The following is a 16,480-nucleotide window of genomic DNA, read 5'->3' as shown; positions in this document are numbered from 1 at the left end:
CAGCGTTCATGACACTAATAATAATAAAACTTTGTCTAACTTTTATTTGTGGTTAGAAATGGGATTTTTGTTAGATTGCAATGATTTGTGGGCAAGTTCCAGAAAGTTCTAAGAGGTCATCTAACAAACTTTACAAATACAGGGACGGCACAACTCTCAACATGGCGCAGGGAATTCAGTGAGCGGGAAATGGTGAGTACAAGTTTAGGAAGCCACATTAAAAGATACTGAAACAGAGACTTTACTGTGGAGAAGATGCAAATGACTGGAGCAGTGTGGTATGAATAATGAGCATACCAGTCTATAGACACTAGTGGGATCTCATTTCCACTTGTCATTACAGCAGAGATTTATTGGTCTGGCCTTCACCCACAAAAATGAAGCGCTCCGAGAGCGGTGTAAAGATAACATTCCTCTCATTGCATGTTCATAACTAATCCTCATTAAGCTCTTTGATAATGAGAACAATTTTTTTTGTTACATTGCTTGGTACTTTCATTCAGGCATTCAGAACCTGACTTTCTAGTGGAGAAAAATAAATAAATAATTGAGATTAATTGAGTTTACTGTGTCAAATTTCCAGCAACTTTAGAATCTACTAAGCTCACGAATACTACAATATACTACAAATACTCCTAACGCAAGCTAGCATGAGAAAATAGGGACAAAAGTTAAAAAGTCTGAGTTTTACTGCTCACTACTAGAGTGACTAAAATCACGTATTCAACAAGCTGCGTTCTTCAATAGTATATGAGACAGAAATGGTATTCAAAAAAATACTGATCAAAAACTGCCAACACTTGTGCCAACAAACTTGTATTCAATCGAATTCTGTTTAACCAACCAGTTCATAGAATCCCATTTTTTTAAGTAATACAGACTTTTACATATTATAATTAAACTCATTTAATCAGAGCTGATCTACTGTTATTTTTGGAAGCTACATGAATAACAGACTGTGACCCCCTGCACCTTAGAGCAACGCACAGACGCAGAATATGAATCAACTCACCAAGCAGCAAACGGACTGAGAGACAGCATGAATAGAAAAAGAAAGAAAGAAATACAGAAAGAAAGAAATGGAAGGTGTAGCAGAGAAAGCAAGAAAAGATACAGAGACAGAGAGAAAGCAAGAAAGAGACAGACACAGAGAAAGAAAAGGACAGAAAGACCATCAAATCTGCCGTCATGAGATGACCCACACGAACAGTGCAGCAACATCACAGTTCAGAAGGACACTGTCATACACAATCATTAGTGTCAGTTAAAATGCACAATTAACCACTGATTTTAATGAGATCAAAGCAGACACCGAACAGATGTCAACGTACAGTCGTATGCAGACGTTGCTGTTTATCTAAGTGAAAATAAGTTAACACATTCAATAGAGAACACACTTATGCACAAGCAGGGTGGGTCATACGGCAGTATATACAGTATACTGACACTTGATATGAAAAGTTTTTTGATAAACAACACGTCATGATAAGTGGAACAGATAAGGTTGATAAGTTAGAACAGACAAAAAAAATTCTAGGCAGTGCTACAGTTATAAATAAATAAATAAAGATCAAAAACCATGAATTTGTTGATTATACAATGAACTCTAGTTAATTTCTCACACCCTGCATTGCGCTAAATCCAACTAAACAGGACTAAGGATGCTGTCATTATAATAACACAGTTCAGTGTGGTTTATGTATGAAATTCACCATCTGTTCAGAAACGCATTATCATAATTTATCACGATCATGATAAAATACTAATACTGCCCCCCCCCCCCTCCCCTCACACCACCATGTTCACTGGAAGAACAAAACTAAATAAAAGTGGGCTGTGCAAAAGTTACACCCCTCCCACCCACCCCCACCCACCCCCACTAAACTCGTCAACTAAATAGAAACTTTATGGGCGCTACTATTTGCAGAAAAATGCCATATTTAATAAATAAATAAATAAATTAATTAATTAATTAATTAATTAATTAATTAAAAATTATGGTCCGTTATTCTGACATAACCACACATCAGCCAATAGTGGAGGGACAGGGCCTTTAGAAGCTAATCACCTCCAGACTTGTACGATCAAACTCAATTGGCTTGATAACAACACTGTAGCTGGCTATGAAGCTCAGAACTCCTATAACCTTGGTAACATGATGCTCTAATGGACATTATAGGTCCACAAAACTGTTAAGTGTTGTCTTAGCTGCCAAACATTTATCTGCAAACTGGTGGACATTCAGAATGAAAGTTTCTGAGCTGTCATTACCTGGACAGGTGAGACTGTTTCTTAACCGCTGTCCTGCAGTCACAGGACACAAACGAGACGCAGACACACAGGTGAAAAGAGTGCACGGGATGCAAAAGAGATAAAAAAAAAAAGAAGAAGAAAGAGAGACAGACAGAATGCAAGACAGAAGCAGAGATAAAGACACATACACAAGCAAACAGACAAATACAAGTACAAAGACAGATACTGAGACGAACACAGAGGACCATGGTCTTTGGCCACTGGTGAGGAAAGAATGGAGGGGAACTTCTGGTGGATTGCCAAATAAAGATAGACTTTATCGTCACAGCTCCTGTCTGACTCATGCCCATGTGTGACGCTGCGGTCTTCTCGGACACAGACAGACTATTGTAAGACAGACTGTCTACAAATACGGAAACAAACAGTAGTGCAGACGTTCATGAAGCTGGAAAAACCAGTATCTTAACATCGAGTGTACTATACACCTTGGGTGGGGGGGGGCTTAGTTTTGAGACTAACTTACTGCACTCAGCTTTATTTTACTCAGGCCTGTTATGCTCGCATTAACAGCAGTTGACAGACGGCTATCTGCAGTTGCATGAAGTCATGGGTGGTCATACAATGTTACGTCATGTTTTGTTGTTAAAAGAAAGGCTCTTCTAGACCAAGAAAACCTTGAACTCAAACATGCAGAAAAAACCTGTCTCACCCCAGTGGAACATGCCTGTCCTGCTAATCTGCATCTTTTAAAAATTGTCTGACTATCCAACACTGGTATGTGAGATCAAAGGAAATGTAGAAAGGAAATGGGAAAGTAGACCATCACGCACGGTTGCAAACAATATCACTTGTTAATCGCGAATCTTAAAGGCTTTGTTCACAATGCAGGCGAAAGTGGCCCAAATCTGATCTGACTGTCTTCATAAGCGACACAAATTTAGCTTGCTGTGATAACGTGAACACTGAAAAACACAGTAAACCCCAACCGTTTCAATGCCTAGAACACAGAAATCCAGTATGTATCCAATACATGCCTGATACGAGGCATGCAGCCTCTGTCTGAACAGCCAAATTGAAATTCACACGACTTATCAAAATCCAACTCAATCTTCATGTCTTTTATTTCAGAGGATGAGCAAAACAAGTAGGCCCTACTGCCAGTACAAATTAATATGCGTGTTGCTTTCTGATGGAAGAAAACTAACAGCTATACGTTTACTTCACGGATATTTTGAGGAAAAAAAGAAGCAGGAGATTTAAACAGAAGCCTCTTTTTTCCAGTATTAATCATTGTGAGTTTACATCCCCAGCTAGGATACTTCTTTATGGCTAATAAAAAGAAACTGAGCTTCCTCTCTTCCTCACTAAACGCCAAATTCTTACTATTTTCTGTAAACTTGGTCATCTACTGCCTGTCCAAGTTCACTGCATCAGTTCACACAGCTCATTTTGACATCACATGAAAGAAGTCTATAAAGCATAAGGAAAGGCAGAAGACAGCTGTGTTTGCTGGATAAGCATGATGGATAGATTAGTCTTCTTCTGCACATTAAAAAAATAACGTGAATGGACCACACAAAAAATCTGATTTGGGTCACATTTACCTGCAGTGAGTAGCCACATTCATTCACACAGCCACTGCTGTGAAATCTGTCCTTATTGAAGGATGTCTGTCATTTTCTAGCAAATTACAAAAAAAACAAAAAAGGTTTCAAACTGTAAGCGAAGACATTGTATCCCTCTGATTGACGAGACCAGATGAATCCATCTTGCACTATATTGCTAAAGTATTCAGTCACCTATCCAAATAACTGAGTTCAGGTGTTCCAATCACTTCCATGGCCACAGGTTTATAAAACCAGGCACCTAGGCCTGCAGACTGCTTCTACAAACATTAGTGAAAGAATGGGTCGCCCTCAGGAGATCAGTGAATTCCAGCGTGGTACCGTGATCAGACGCCACCTGTGCAACAAGTCCAGTTGTGAAATTTCCTCGCTACTAAATATTCCACAGTCATCCGTCAGTGGTATTATAACAGAGTAGAAGCGATTGGGAACGACAGCAACTCAGCCACGAAGTGGTAGGCCAAGTAAAATGACAGAGCAGGGTCAGCGGATGCTGAGGCGCATAGTGTGCAGAGGTTGCAAACTTTCTGCAGAGTCAATCCCTACAGACCTCCAAACTTCACGTGGCCTTCAAATTAGCTCAAGAACATTGTGTAGAGAGCTTCATGGAATGGGTTTCCATGGCTGAGCAGCTGCCTCCAAGCCTTACATCAACAAACGCAACGCAAAGCACCGAATGCAGTGGTGTAAAGCGCCGCCACTGGACTCTAGAGCAGTGGAGATGTGGAGACCTGTTTTCTGGAGTGACAAATCACGCTTCTCGGTCTGGTAATCCGATGGACAAGTCTGGGTTTGGTGGTTGCCAAGAGAACGGTACTTGTCTGACTGCATTGTGCCAAGTGTAAAGTTTGGTGGAGGGGGGATTATGGCGTGGGGTTGTTTTTCAGGAGTTGGGCTCGGCCCCTTAGATCCAGTAAAAGGAACTCCTAATGCTTCAGCAGACCAAAAGATATTGCACAATTTCATGCTGCCAACTTTGTGGGAACAGTTTGGGTATGGCCCATTCCTGTTCCAACATGACTGCGCACCAGTGCACAAAGCAAGGTCCATAAAGACATGGATGAAAGAGTTTGGTGTGAAAGAACTTGTCAGGACTCTGTGCAGGCCAGTCCTCAACCCGACAGAACACCTTTGGGATGAATTAGAGTGGAGACTACGAGCCAGGCCTTCTCGTCCAACATCAGTGTCTGACTTCACAAATGTTCTTCTGGAAGAATGGTCAAAGATTCCCAAAAACACATTCCTAAACCTTGTGGAAAGCCTTCCCAGAAGAGATGAAGCTGTTATAGCTGAAAATGGTGGGCCAACATCATATCAAACCCTATGGATTAAGAATGGGATGTCATTCAAGTTCACATGCGTGTGAAGGCAGACGACCGAATACTTTTGGAAATATAGTGTACCTCTAAACCAGAGATCTTTGAATCCATTTTGTAATCAGTGATAGGTAACGGAACTGCTGATGTAACGAACTGGCCAAATAGTGTTATATCTACCAGTGATTGGTAGGCCTAACTCTATGACAACTAAACAATAACTTCATTCTGATTAAGGCCCTGTTTACACTTGATATTAACATCTATCTTAAATTACATGATCACAAGTGGACAGTGGGACATAAAGACATATACACTGACATTTCCATGCATTTTTGTGACGTGATCGTTTTTGTGTACATGTACAGCCTGCTACACACGGTTAGACTGTGTGAATTGCTAATGGAACTTACAAACAAAACAAGAAAAAACGAGCAAAGAAATTTTGCAAAGCAGATGCTTTCGGTTCTGCTGTGATCAAATGGTTGATCAAATGGACCTTCATTACTGTTGGGACCACACAGGGACACTTCAGAATTCCTCCCAAAGTGGTGTGACTGGATTAAAACGTGTCTCCAAGATGCATGGGACCCTATTTCATCCCAGTTTTTAGCTCTGTCCAGTTATGATTGGATCCCCCAAGACGTAAGTTAATGCCTGGTGTAAATGGGATCCAATATCCTTTTAAAGCAAGAAAAGCACACATCTTAGATAAAGCTAATGCTGCTTGCTAAGTGGGGTTGGAGGGGTAAACTCTCCGGGAGGTCTTATCGGTGGGACCACTGGATTCGATCAGGTTTACAAGAAGTTTAAAAAGTTAAAATTTCCCATCACCTGTCTTTGTGGAATTCCAGGCGTTGAAGACGAGGTAATCAATCCTGGCCATTGCAATTTTTATATCTTAGCAGATGTAAATGAGCCCTCTAACCAATGTCTGACCAATTACAGTTCCAGACTAGTGTTTCTATGAGTGTTGTGATAAATCAAGGTCTCCATAAAATAAAAAATCCAGCAAAAAATGATCCTTATCAAATCACTGATTCATTTGTGCATTACTGATACATGGTGCATCAGTATTGCAATAAGCAACCTGCAACAACATACTGGCAATAATGTTTTTTTTTTTAAATCGTATTGTGCAGCTCTACCTCCAGTCAACTAAGTGGACAGTCATGATCTAGCCCTGGTTGTAATGCTTAGAATAGAACTGTCCCAACAGCAATTCTAAAAGACTCTGTATTGGATATAGTATTCCCACTGCTTTGGCAAAGCTATTGAACAATAATGAGGTTTTTGAGTTGGTGTATGTGTGTGTGTAGTGCAAAAACAAACAAACAAACAAACCAACCAGGGGTAGTGCTATGACCCGCCCCAGAACAACAGCTGTGGACATCTTGGCCTGGTGAACGGCCATGACTCATTCAGAGGTGGATCAGCCACATACCTGTCCAGAGTAGAGGTCGGAGGTCGAACACTCATGGCTGCACAGTGTCCGTAGCTTGTCCACTCGTCTGTGTAGCAAAATATGATCAATGTTTGGTCATCTCCTTAAGCGAAGGGTCCGTCTCAGCTTTTCTGTCTCTTGGTTCATTCAACAGCAGATATTCTTTTGCTGGAACCCTTTCATTTGAAACAAAGCAGTGGTCCTACCACTCATCTTCTCATGTGATGCACTGAGCTGGGAGGTCCAGGCCTGGAGAGCTGGACAGTATGGTGCTGCCCAGTCACTTTAATACCGTACTGGTGGTATAACACACAACACAAGATTTCCTTTCTGCTTTAAATTCAGTGGCTTTGACTAGATGTACAGCAGGCTTCAGGGCTGTTCTTGTCCAGAAATGGCAGTGTCACGAATCTTGCCCCTCGTTTTGGACTTATTATGGAAACGTCAACAAGCCTGAAACACTTTTTAACCACAGAACGGTCATAGCTATGAAAGACTGCGCTCCACAGTCAACTGGTCATGACTTATACTAGCACACGTATAAGTCTGAGACTTGTATGAGCAGTTTTAGAGTAGATACCCTCGACAAATGTCACAGGACCTTAGCTAGGGCTGGCCAAACGACCCTCCTTCGTCCTGCAGCAGCTGCTGACAAGCGAAAAATGTAGATATATCTATAACACAGTGATACGTTAAATAAAGTGCATCCACCACACAAACTGTCCTCCCAAAGCAAGTCTCCCCGTAGTGTAAAAAAATACTCTAGCTAGTTAGGTTAGGCGTTACTTTGGGCTTCAAAACAGAACAAGCAAGCAGTCTGGCTGGCTGGTAGTGTTAGCTAGGTTAGCTAGCCACTGCTCCAGGCTATGTGGCTAATAATATAAAGTAAATGCAGTTACGTGGCTACTAATTTTAAAACTTCACCACCTAGATATGTAGTTAACTGCCTTTAGCTGACAAACGAAATGCACCCCGCCTTATTTCTTTCACCGCAACGGCAGCTTAGCTTAGCTCACGGTGTTCTCCCAGTTTCGCAGGCCACACAGAATCCCCGCTATCGCGTAGAAACGACGGCCGCTCGTAAGCGCTCCTCCATCGTCTACGTGACGGTCCACACAGCGGCAGAAGGGCCCATGCAGCAGAAGAGCAGGCTTTCGTTAACGTTGGTCAGCAAAGCTGGAAGGGGCAGTAACGCGACAGGGGTACAGACCAGCACTCGCAAAATAATATGAAAATAAATAAATAGAAATAAAAAAAGCTTTTATCAAGTGATGCAATCGCTGGTGCAGCTCTTCAGATTGCGATAGTCAGCAAGCGTCTTCATCTGATCTTCAGAGTGGTCCATATCAGCTCAGATGCCATTGTCCTGTGCATCCACCTCCTCTGTCACCGGGCTGCAGATCTCCTCGTGTCCTCTTCAGTAACTGTGTTATGTGCCTTGCTGCTGCTGCATTACTGCAGAAGTGGAGACGGTGCGCTTTCGCTTGGTCGTTCGCCTGCCTGATTTCGAAAGCATACCACCACAACCTGCAGCACTACCAGCCCTGGGTTTGTGTTTGGTCAGTGCCTGGGGAAGCAAACATACTCAAGCTCCCCATCTATCGGCAGCAACAGCTACACAGACGCTCAAAAGCAGTTAGGTCTGATTTTATGGCAATCAGATACTGAGATTTTTGGACCACAACACAGCATATGTGCTTTTTTGGATTCAGTGCTTTTGTCTTTGTCTGCTTAGACCCATCAAAAAGCCTCTGTTGTCTAGTTGGTGGTTTTAAAAAACAGCTACAACTCAAAACTTACTTATTTTGAATCTCAAGCAGTTTTTGTTATTATTATTATTAACACTTCTCTTCTTCCTCTTCTTCTTTTTCTCTACGTTTAACTGTTTTGCTCGGTTATGAATTCTATTCTATTCTATTATAAACACTCTCCTTCGTCTTCTTTGCTATGTTAAATTGAATATCCACTATGTTGGACTGTTTTGCTTAGTTATATTATATTATTAGTATATTTGTAACTTTTGTTGACATCTGGACTCTGTGTTTACAGGGAATATGTAAAATCTACACACCTTTGTAAAATGACAGGTTCCTGTGATGTAAGAATATATGAAACCTAGATAAATCATGACCAAAAAAAAAAAGAAAAGAAAAACAGGTGTAAACCCGTGGCACTCGTCAGTAAATAAAAACATTTATTTCAGCTTTACTTTGGACAACAAACTCTCAACCTGTTTCAGCTAGGTTGCATAATGGCTTATTTTGTCCATGTTCATGTTATAATACAGGTTTTTATTTAGCGCCAGGGTTTTACACCTTTTCTCTAGATTTTGAACCCGTGGCCATAGAGCACCTTCAATAGTGAATGTTTATTTCCCTACCAGCATCACTCTTTCAGGACTCTTTCTCAGCTCAGTTTCATTTCTTTTTAACTTAAAGTTTTAAGTTTTTTTAAAACTTTAAAAAAAAAAAAATCATGTCAAAACTGTTTGTACCCTTAATGTGAAACGGCAACCTACAAATTAAAGGAACAATTCAGCAGCAGCATGTCAGGGTAATAAGTAAGTAAGTAAGTAAATGAATAAATGAATAAATTTACCATAAACTGGCTGCATAATTGTGCACACCCTGTAACTGGGGATGTGCCCATCACATTCAAACTCATTAAATAGTGCACACCTGCCTTCAATTAAAGTGACTGATTGTCCCCAAATAAAGTTCAGCTGTTCCTATAGACTTTTCCTGACACCTTCTCGGTTGTGTCCTACTGCAAGAGCCATTTACAAAGCATAATGGGGCTCTCTTTGTTGAGAGGTGTTAGTCAGGAGGGGGTTACAAAAGAATTTCCAAATGAAGAACAATGAAGTGATCAACAAGTGAAGAAAATGTGGCACAATGGTGACATTGCCAAGAACAGGATGTCCTTCCAAAACTGATGAGAAGACCAGGACAAAACTGGTCAGCCCTGCTGCCAAGAGGCTGACTTTGGAGCTATAGGAATTTCTAGTAAGTACTGGTTGTCACTACGTGTGACAAGCTCTCCCATGTTCTTCATACGCCTGGGCTATGATGTAGGGCAGCAAGAGCAGAAGCCTTTTTCATGCACATCTGCTAAATGTAGTACAAATATACATTCAGTCTCCCAGGGTCATGTGGAAAAATGTTATAGTTTGATGAGACCAAGCTTTATGGCCATAATTCCAAAAGGTATGTTTAGAGCAAAAGTAGCACCAAAAGAACGCCATACTTGCAGTGAAGTATGGTGGCGGCAGCATCATGTTTCGGGTTACTTGTCTTCAGCCAGAACCGGCTTTAATCAGTGTGGAGGGGATCATGAATAGATTCAAATACCAGCTGCTTTTGGTGCAAAACCTTCAGGTGTCTGCTAGAAATTACACCTTTCAACATAAACAGCGTGCGAAACCATATATCCAGATCAGTTACAGAATGGCTACACCAAATGGTTAACATCAGGGGTGGATTTAGTGATTCAGGGTCTCAAGGTAAAAGGCAGGAATGGGGGCCTGGATGCACATTTATAGTTTAGCTGAGGCTCTGGGTTCCTGTGTGGCGCCACAATCTCTACAATACAAAAATTATCGTCTTGGCAGGAAAAAGTTATGATGTCTGCTAAATAAATCTAATATTTTTGATGTTGTAAGAATGAGATTATTTAAAATATTTTAAAACATTTTAAAGTGTTTTAAGTTTAAGTGAGACTGTTTCACCATATTGGCAGATACTTACAGAACATGCAGGTTCAGAGTAACATAGAAGTACAGTAATGAATTGTGGGGTTTCTTTTTCCAACATGTAACAGTCCCATTACAGTTTCAAAAAAGCAATTAGTACCTTGTAAGAATATTTTTTTAAATAGTTATATAAATGTTTTTAGTATTTAGAGTGGTCTACACTATGTCTGAACTTGGATGACTTTGATATTTGATTTTTCCTCTTAACATCCAATATTTATCAATTATATTTGATTGACAATCCTATTCAGAGCAACTTGTAGGATTCTTGGTGTAGTGTAGGGTGCCGTAGTGGAGGTTTGAACCTCAGTGTCGAGGGCAGAGGTGTTTAACCCCATTGTAGTACCTCATTGTAGTACTTCGTGCACTCTCCCTTTGCTGACGGTGCTGACAGCACTTGGGCCATCTCTCATAATGCAAGATGAGCTGGAAGAGCACATATAAATGGGTCTCAGACCATTCCTCTATACAAAATAAGCTGGATAAGCCAACCAGCACTGTGAGGGTCATGTTTTTTGACTTCTCTAGTGCATTTAATATCATTCGGCCAGCTCTGATGCAAGTAGATGCCCCCCTCATGTCCTGGATTGTTGACTATCTGACTGGCAGACCACAGTATGTACGCCTGCTGCACTGTGTGTCGGGCAGAGTGGTCAGCAACATTTGAGTTCCACTGTCCTCTCTCCTTTCCTCTACACCACAGACTTCAGCTACTGCACAGAGACTTGCCACCTTCAGAAGTTTTCTGATGACTTTGCAATAGTTGGATGTATCAGCAAGGGTGAAGAGGATGAGTACAGGGCGACGGTGAAGGACTTTGTCGCATGGTGCGAGCGGAACAACCTGCAGCTCAATGTGACAAAGACAAAGGAAATGGTGGTGGACCTGAGGGGGGACAAGGCACCAGTGAACCCTGTGTCCATCAGTGGGGTCAGTGTGGACACTGTGGAATATTACAAATATCTGGGAGTCCTTCAACATCTGCCGGACTATGCTCAGGATCTTCTATGAGTCTGTGGTGGCGAGTGCTATCCTCTATGCTGTTGCATGCTGGGGAAGCAGGCTGAGGGTGGCAGATGCCAACAGACTCAACAAACTGATCCGCAAGGCCGGTGATGTTGTGGGTGTGGAGCTGGACTTGCTGACGGCCGTGTCGGAGAGGAGGACGCTGTCTAAGCTGCAGGCCATTATGAACAATGGCTCCCACCCACTCTACGACACGGTGATGAGACACAGGAGCTCATTCAGTGCAAGACTCATCGTACCGAAATGACCACAGAGCGCCACAGGAAGTCATTCTTACCTGTGGCCATCAAACTCTATAACTCCACCCTCAGTGTACAATAACTCAGAGGTGTAATAATTTGAGTTGCTTTATATAGTATGTTTCATATTTATTATCACAGCTGCTGCCACTTTACTGTATTTGTAAGAATTTAAATGTATACATATTGCAAATTTCTCTTTTTTGTCTTAAATTTAGTGTTTATTCTTTTACATAAATGATTGCAACTGTAATAACTGCAATTTCCCTCTGGGATCCATAAAGTATTCTGATTCTGAAAATCTCTCCAGATCTTTGTGTCCTCTCTTGTGTAGTGTCCTGTTTAGCTTAGGTTTTCAGTGGGGTTTAGGTTAGGAGACCAGGACCAGTGCAAATCCAGATTCTGTGGTTCTGAATAGTTTTCTGTGGATTTGAAGGCGTGCTTTGGTCTGGTAATAGTGGAGTTGGATATTTTGAAGTGCAAACCTATTTTTGAAGCCATTGTCTGAAATTTTATTATTATTTTTTGAAGTTAACAAACTTTTGTCTTTACTTTGTGTACTCTGTGAAGTTCCCAGTGCTGATAGAACGATTGGCCTGTATGAAATGATTTTTGGCCTGCATGCTGCTGTGTATTTATAATATAGGCAAAATAGAATAAAATGGATGTGGTGATTAATTTCATGCTAATTTCTTGCTACCACATTATGAGATTTTTACAGTGTATTCTTGACAGTGCTAAGCTAATTGCATTTCACATGAACATTTTTGCCTGGTGTTTATAAAATGTAACCATTTGTTTTACTTTGTACTGATTCAGAGTCCTGGCTTTAAACTACTGCTGCTGTCATCTGTCTGAAATGCATTGGTCAGGCCAAAGATTGCATCCACTCTGGTCAGGCTACCATTTATTTATACTCTTTCAGGTCCTGAGGGACTTTTTTTTTTTTTTTTTTCCCCCTCACAAAATCAGTCCCACTGTGATGTGTGGTCACCACTTTGCTGGTGTTGTGGTCTGGAGGCTCCTCATTCAACACACTTGGACGCCAGGATTTTCCACAGTGCTCGGAAGTTGATTGTGTTTTTCCACACAAAAATATTTATGCTCGTTATAGAAAAATGAAAAAACTAAAGCTGTAATCAGAGGGCTCTGCTGACCCCGCGCTCAGCATCCGGCAGCCATTTGTCTCGAACAGAACTAAAGCAATTCTGCTCTATTAAATCTGAGGCTGCAAAGCTGCACAGACCTTCCCCAAACATACCTAACCTCCTCCTTTGTGCCCCTTCCCTCTTAGCCTGAAAGCCCCTCCCACATTAACTCATACCATTGTTCAAAGTCTAGAGGTGACAAGAGAACATAGAAAACACACATACATGGCCATTTTCTTCATATACACATGTGCACAAGCAACTTGGATACAGTATTACTAGGCTAGCTATATTTCACATTGATATTTTTCTCTTTACAGGTACCAGCGACCTGGCTCCCACCTCACCTGAAACCCCCTGGACCTCAGGTAAGTGGGAGTTTAGATTAATACAGTGAAATTTCTGTCACAATAAGTCACCTTGGTGTCGATGGAGGAAAGGTGAATTGCAGTCCTAGTGATACGCTGGGGTAACCTAAAATCATACCCACCCTTTGGAAATCAGAACATGATTGGTTAAGTCAAACCTCAGAATCTAAATATGTTAGTGGTTAATCTGGCATACCACAAAGAAAAAATCCTAATTAGGTCATTTTCTTTAAGCCTTTTGTTTCCAACCAAAGCTTGAATCTCAACTAGATATTTATTATCTTCGATTTTAAAAATAGAAGAAATGCAGGAGAAAGTAAGTAATCGGATTACATCACTTTAATCCGGTAATCCATGGATTATGTTACAAATGACGCTTTACAGGTAATCAGCCATTTTAAAGTTAGCCTCCCAACCATATTTACAAATAACAGCTTTATCAATTATATTTGATTGACAGTCCTATTCAGAGCAATTTGTAGGATTCTTGGTGTAGTGTAGGGTGCCGTAGTGGAGGTTTGAAATATATATATATATATATATATATAACAATAACATTTTTTACAAAAAGCTGGACCTGTTTCTCCCACAGTGCACCACATTTACAGCAATAGGCTGTGTATAAGTAGTAGTATCTAAGTAGATCATGCAGCACACTCTGAGAACAGAAAGAATAGTAAAGGCTTTGCATTTCCACCCAAACGGTGCAAAGGGTAAAAAGTTTAACACAGGACAAACAGGTTGTCTCCCTCATGTGGGAAGATATAAAATTGCAAGATAGCAACACGTGTTAAAGTAATGATTCCATTAAAAATGTCATTTTCACAACTTCCTCCTCACTGCAAATTTGATCAGTCAGCTAAAATGTGCTAAAATATAGCACTGGAGCTACAGGGCTAATGTCGCTAAAAAGCACTGAAACTCATAGCCCACCAGTTTAGCACTACAGACTCAGCCCTCACACATTTGCCTCAGGCTACTTCAAGCTGTCAGTTAATCTCAGTTAGACTTGCCTGTGTAGTGACTGACTCAGCACATGACTCACAACGCTGTGTTCACGATTCAGTATTCACACGATAATTCAAATTTGAATGCTCGTTCTCAAAATAACCCCTAAAGCAATAATATTTATTCCAAATGTGATGAGCAGTCTATTAGCACAGCAGCCTGAAGCCCATCTGTTCCATACTGTGTTGGAATCTTTGATGAAATCTGTGATTGATGCCTTCTTGTGTAAATAGAGCTTTTATGAATCACTTCTATCACTTTATCATTTAATATTCATTGTTTTTGAGTTTGATTCAATATTGTATTTATCATTTTTAAAATGTATTTCATTTGGTTTGCCTTTTTTATGAATGAAGATAGCATGGGGCATCTAGGCCAAGTTGAGCTCCATCATAAACACCATCTGGTCACTTCATCAAGTAAACCTTGTGTCTACGTTCTTTGTCCATTTTGTCAACTCCACTTACTATATAGGTAGTTCTACAATCACAGACTGTAGTCCATCTGTTTCTCTGATACTTTGTTAGCCCCCTTTTACCCTGTTCTTCAATGATCAGGACCCCGACAGGACCACCACAGAGCAGGTACTATTGGGGTGGTGGATCTCAGCACTGAAGTGACACTGACGTGGTGGTGGTGTGTCAGTGTGTGTTGTGCTGGTACGAGTGGATCAGACACAGCAGGTCCACCTTGTAGATGTAAAGTCAGAGACGACAGCTCATCTCCTGCTGCACAGTTTGTATTTGTCATCCTCCTTCATCAGGGGTCACAGGACGGTTGGTGGACTATTCTCAGTCCAGCAGTGACACGGAGATGTTTAAAAACTCCAGCAGCGCTGGGTGTGGGTGTGTGTGGAAAGCATGTTGGCCTGACTGCCCTGCAGCACACATCCTGTTCATCAGCCTTGATCTAATCAAACTGATTAGTGGAGTCTGGCATATCAGCATGTTCTCTCACAAGCTTGTCATATATTACCCATCATGCCCATGATGGTACTGCAGTCCTCCTACCTGCTGTGGTACATGTGTGGCTGCCTGCTGTTCATACGCATGGCGTTTAACACTGCAGCCCATGGAGACTCGCTGTCTGGCAGCGTGTACGCCTGGTGCATGTCCTATTGAGTGTACGGCTTTATCAGCGCCCTGCTGGTGTTAACGGTGGAGCTGCTGGGTAGTACCTCACAGCTGCTGTCATCTGGCCTGTGTTCACGTTTGACTGTCGATACATCCCTGACACTAGGAACCTGACATTTCCCAGCGGGAGTTTGCTCATGGGATACACTGGTTGCCTTCCTCCTGATCTTTTTGACTAGCTTCGTGTGCACATGACAGAACAGATGTCAATACAAAAAAGTGAACGACTGAAAGTCTAAAATGTTTTCCTGTTACCACGGCTGCTTTCATCAAAGACACCCACATACTGCAGAGCTGGGGCAGCAGATAAACCTATCTTTGCGCTGTTTTGATGTGAAGCCTGAATCTGTCACATTTGTAGATGTCTTTAACACAAGATGTGAGCTTTAGCAGAGGATTTGATTTTTACATTTTTTGCCACTTTTTTGACACTTTCCCAAATGTTTTGATAGATGCTGTTTCGGTGGTGACATTTTTAGCTAATTTTGAGCAGAGCTCGAACACTAGTCAGTACATGACTAACGAGTACAGCTTTGAACAGTGTTATATTATGTTTCATATGTATATTATGTTATATTATAGTTTTGTATTATGTATTAGAACTATTGAGATTTTTTCATCAAAACACAAAGTTGCAGAAACGATGTTTCATTAGTGACCACTCTTAATTTGACACACTGATTTTGAGACTTTGGGGCACATTTTCTTCAAAACAATGGGATCTAACTGCTCACCATGCAGCTATGAAGGACAGGGATACTGTCTCACTTCCATGCAGGGGCGTGGCTAAAACAAGGCTCCCCCTGCAAATTAAAACTGTTTTGCTAGTGACAAAAACACATGAGACAGCATTTTTAGTTTTTTTATTTCATTAAACATTATTTCATTAAATGTGCTCACAAGTGTAAATTTAGGGGTTACGGTTTCAGCCAACTCCTGATAAACATGTACCCTATAAATGATGATTTTGTTTATATTTAGCTTATTACTGTCTCAGTTAATGCGTTGAATTTAAATAGATCATAACTTAATCATTGTAAACATCTAATATCTAAATCTTTATGCTTAGTTGTTTTTTAGTTAATCATGGAATGTGCTTGGGATTATTTCGATCATGAGAAGCAGAATGCAACCAATATCTAAGACTGAATGTTGGAGGTGGGAAAAAC

The 16,480-nt window shown here is 41.0% G+C and overlaps 1 protein-coding gene and 1 long non-coding RNA gene across 9 annotated transcripts in view; one reads left to right on the top strand and one right to left on the bottom strand.

Annotated features, from left to right (window-relative positions):
• arhgef11 (Rho guanine nucleotide exchange factor (GEF) 11) overlaps nucleotides 1-8,231 on the bottom strand; it is a 40,207-nt gene extending 31,976 nt beyond the window's left edge. For 6 of the 8 annotated variants that reach the window (XR_005131530.1, XM_017713582.2, XM_037545440.1 and 3 more), the window contains exons 1-2: nucleotides 6,639-8,231; nucleotides 1,013-1,027 (exon numbers count right to left, since the gene is read on the bottom strand). Coding sequence is in view for 7 of the 8 variants with exons in the window: in XM_017713582.2 (XP_017569071.1) it covers nucleotides 1,013-1,027; nucleotides 6,639-6,673 (50 nt within the window). In the remaining variant the exon portion in view is untranslated. The remainder of the gene's footprint in view (nucleotides 1-1,012; nucleotides 1,028-6,638) is intronic. The other 2 variants (XM_017713583.2, XM_017713584.2) reach the window with 1 other exon arrangement.
• A 1,179-nt stretch (nucleotides 8,232-9,410) lies between these two features.
• LOC108436882 lies at nucleotides 9,411-14,607 on the top strand. The gene is made up of 3 exons (XR_001858562.1): nucleotides 9,411-9,643; nucleotides 13,123-13,170; nucleotides 14,535-14,607. It is a non-coding gene; the product is annotated as an uncharacterized LOC108436882 (long non-coding RNA).
• Nucleotides 14,608-16,480: the final 1,873 nt, after the last annotated feature.

Source organism: Pygocentrus nattereri, chromosome 2, assembly GCF_015220715.1.
Source record: "Pygocentrus nattereri isolate fPygNat1 chromosome 2, fPygNat1.pri, whole genome shotgun sequence".
NCBI lineage: Eukaryota > Metazoa > Chordata > Actinopteri > Characiformes > Serrasalmidae > Pygocentrus > Pygocentrus nattereri.
Note: the sequence above shows the minus strand (reverse complement) of the source record. Positions and strands in the feature narration are given on the sequence as shown.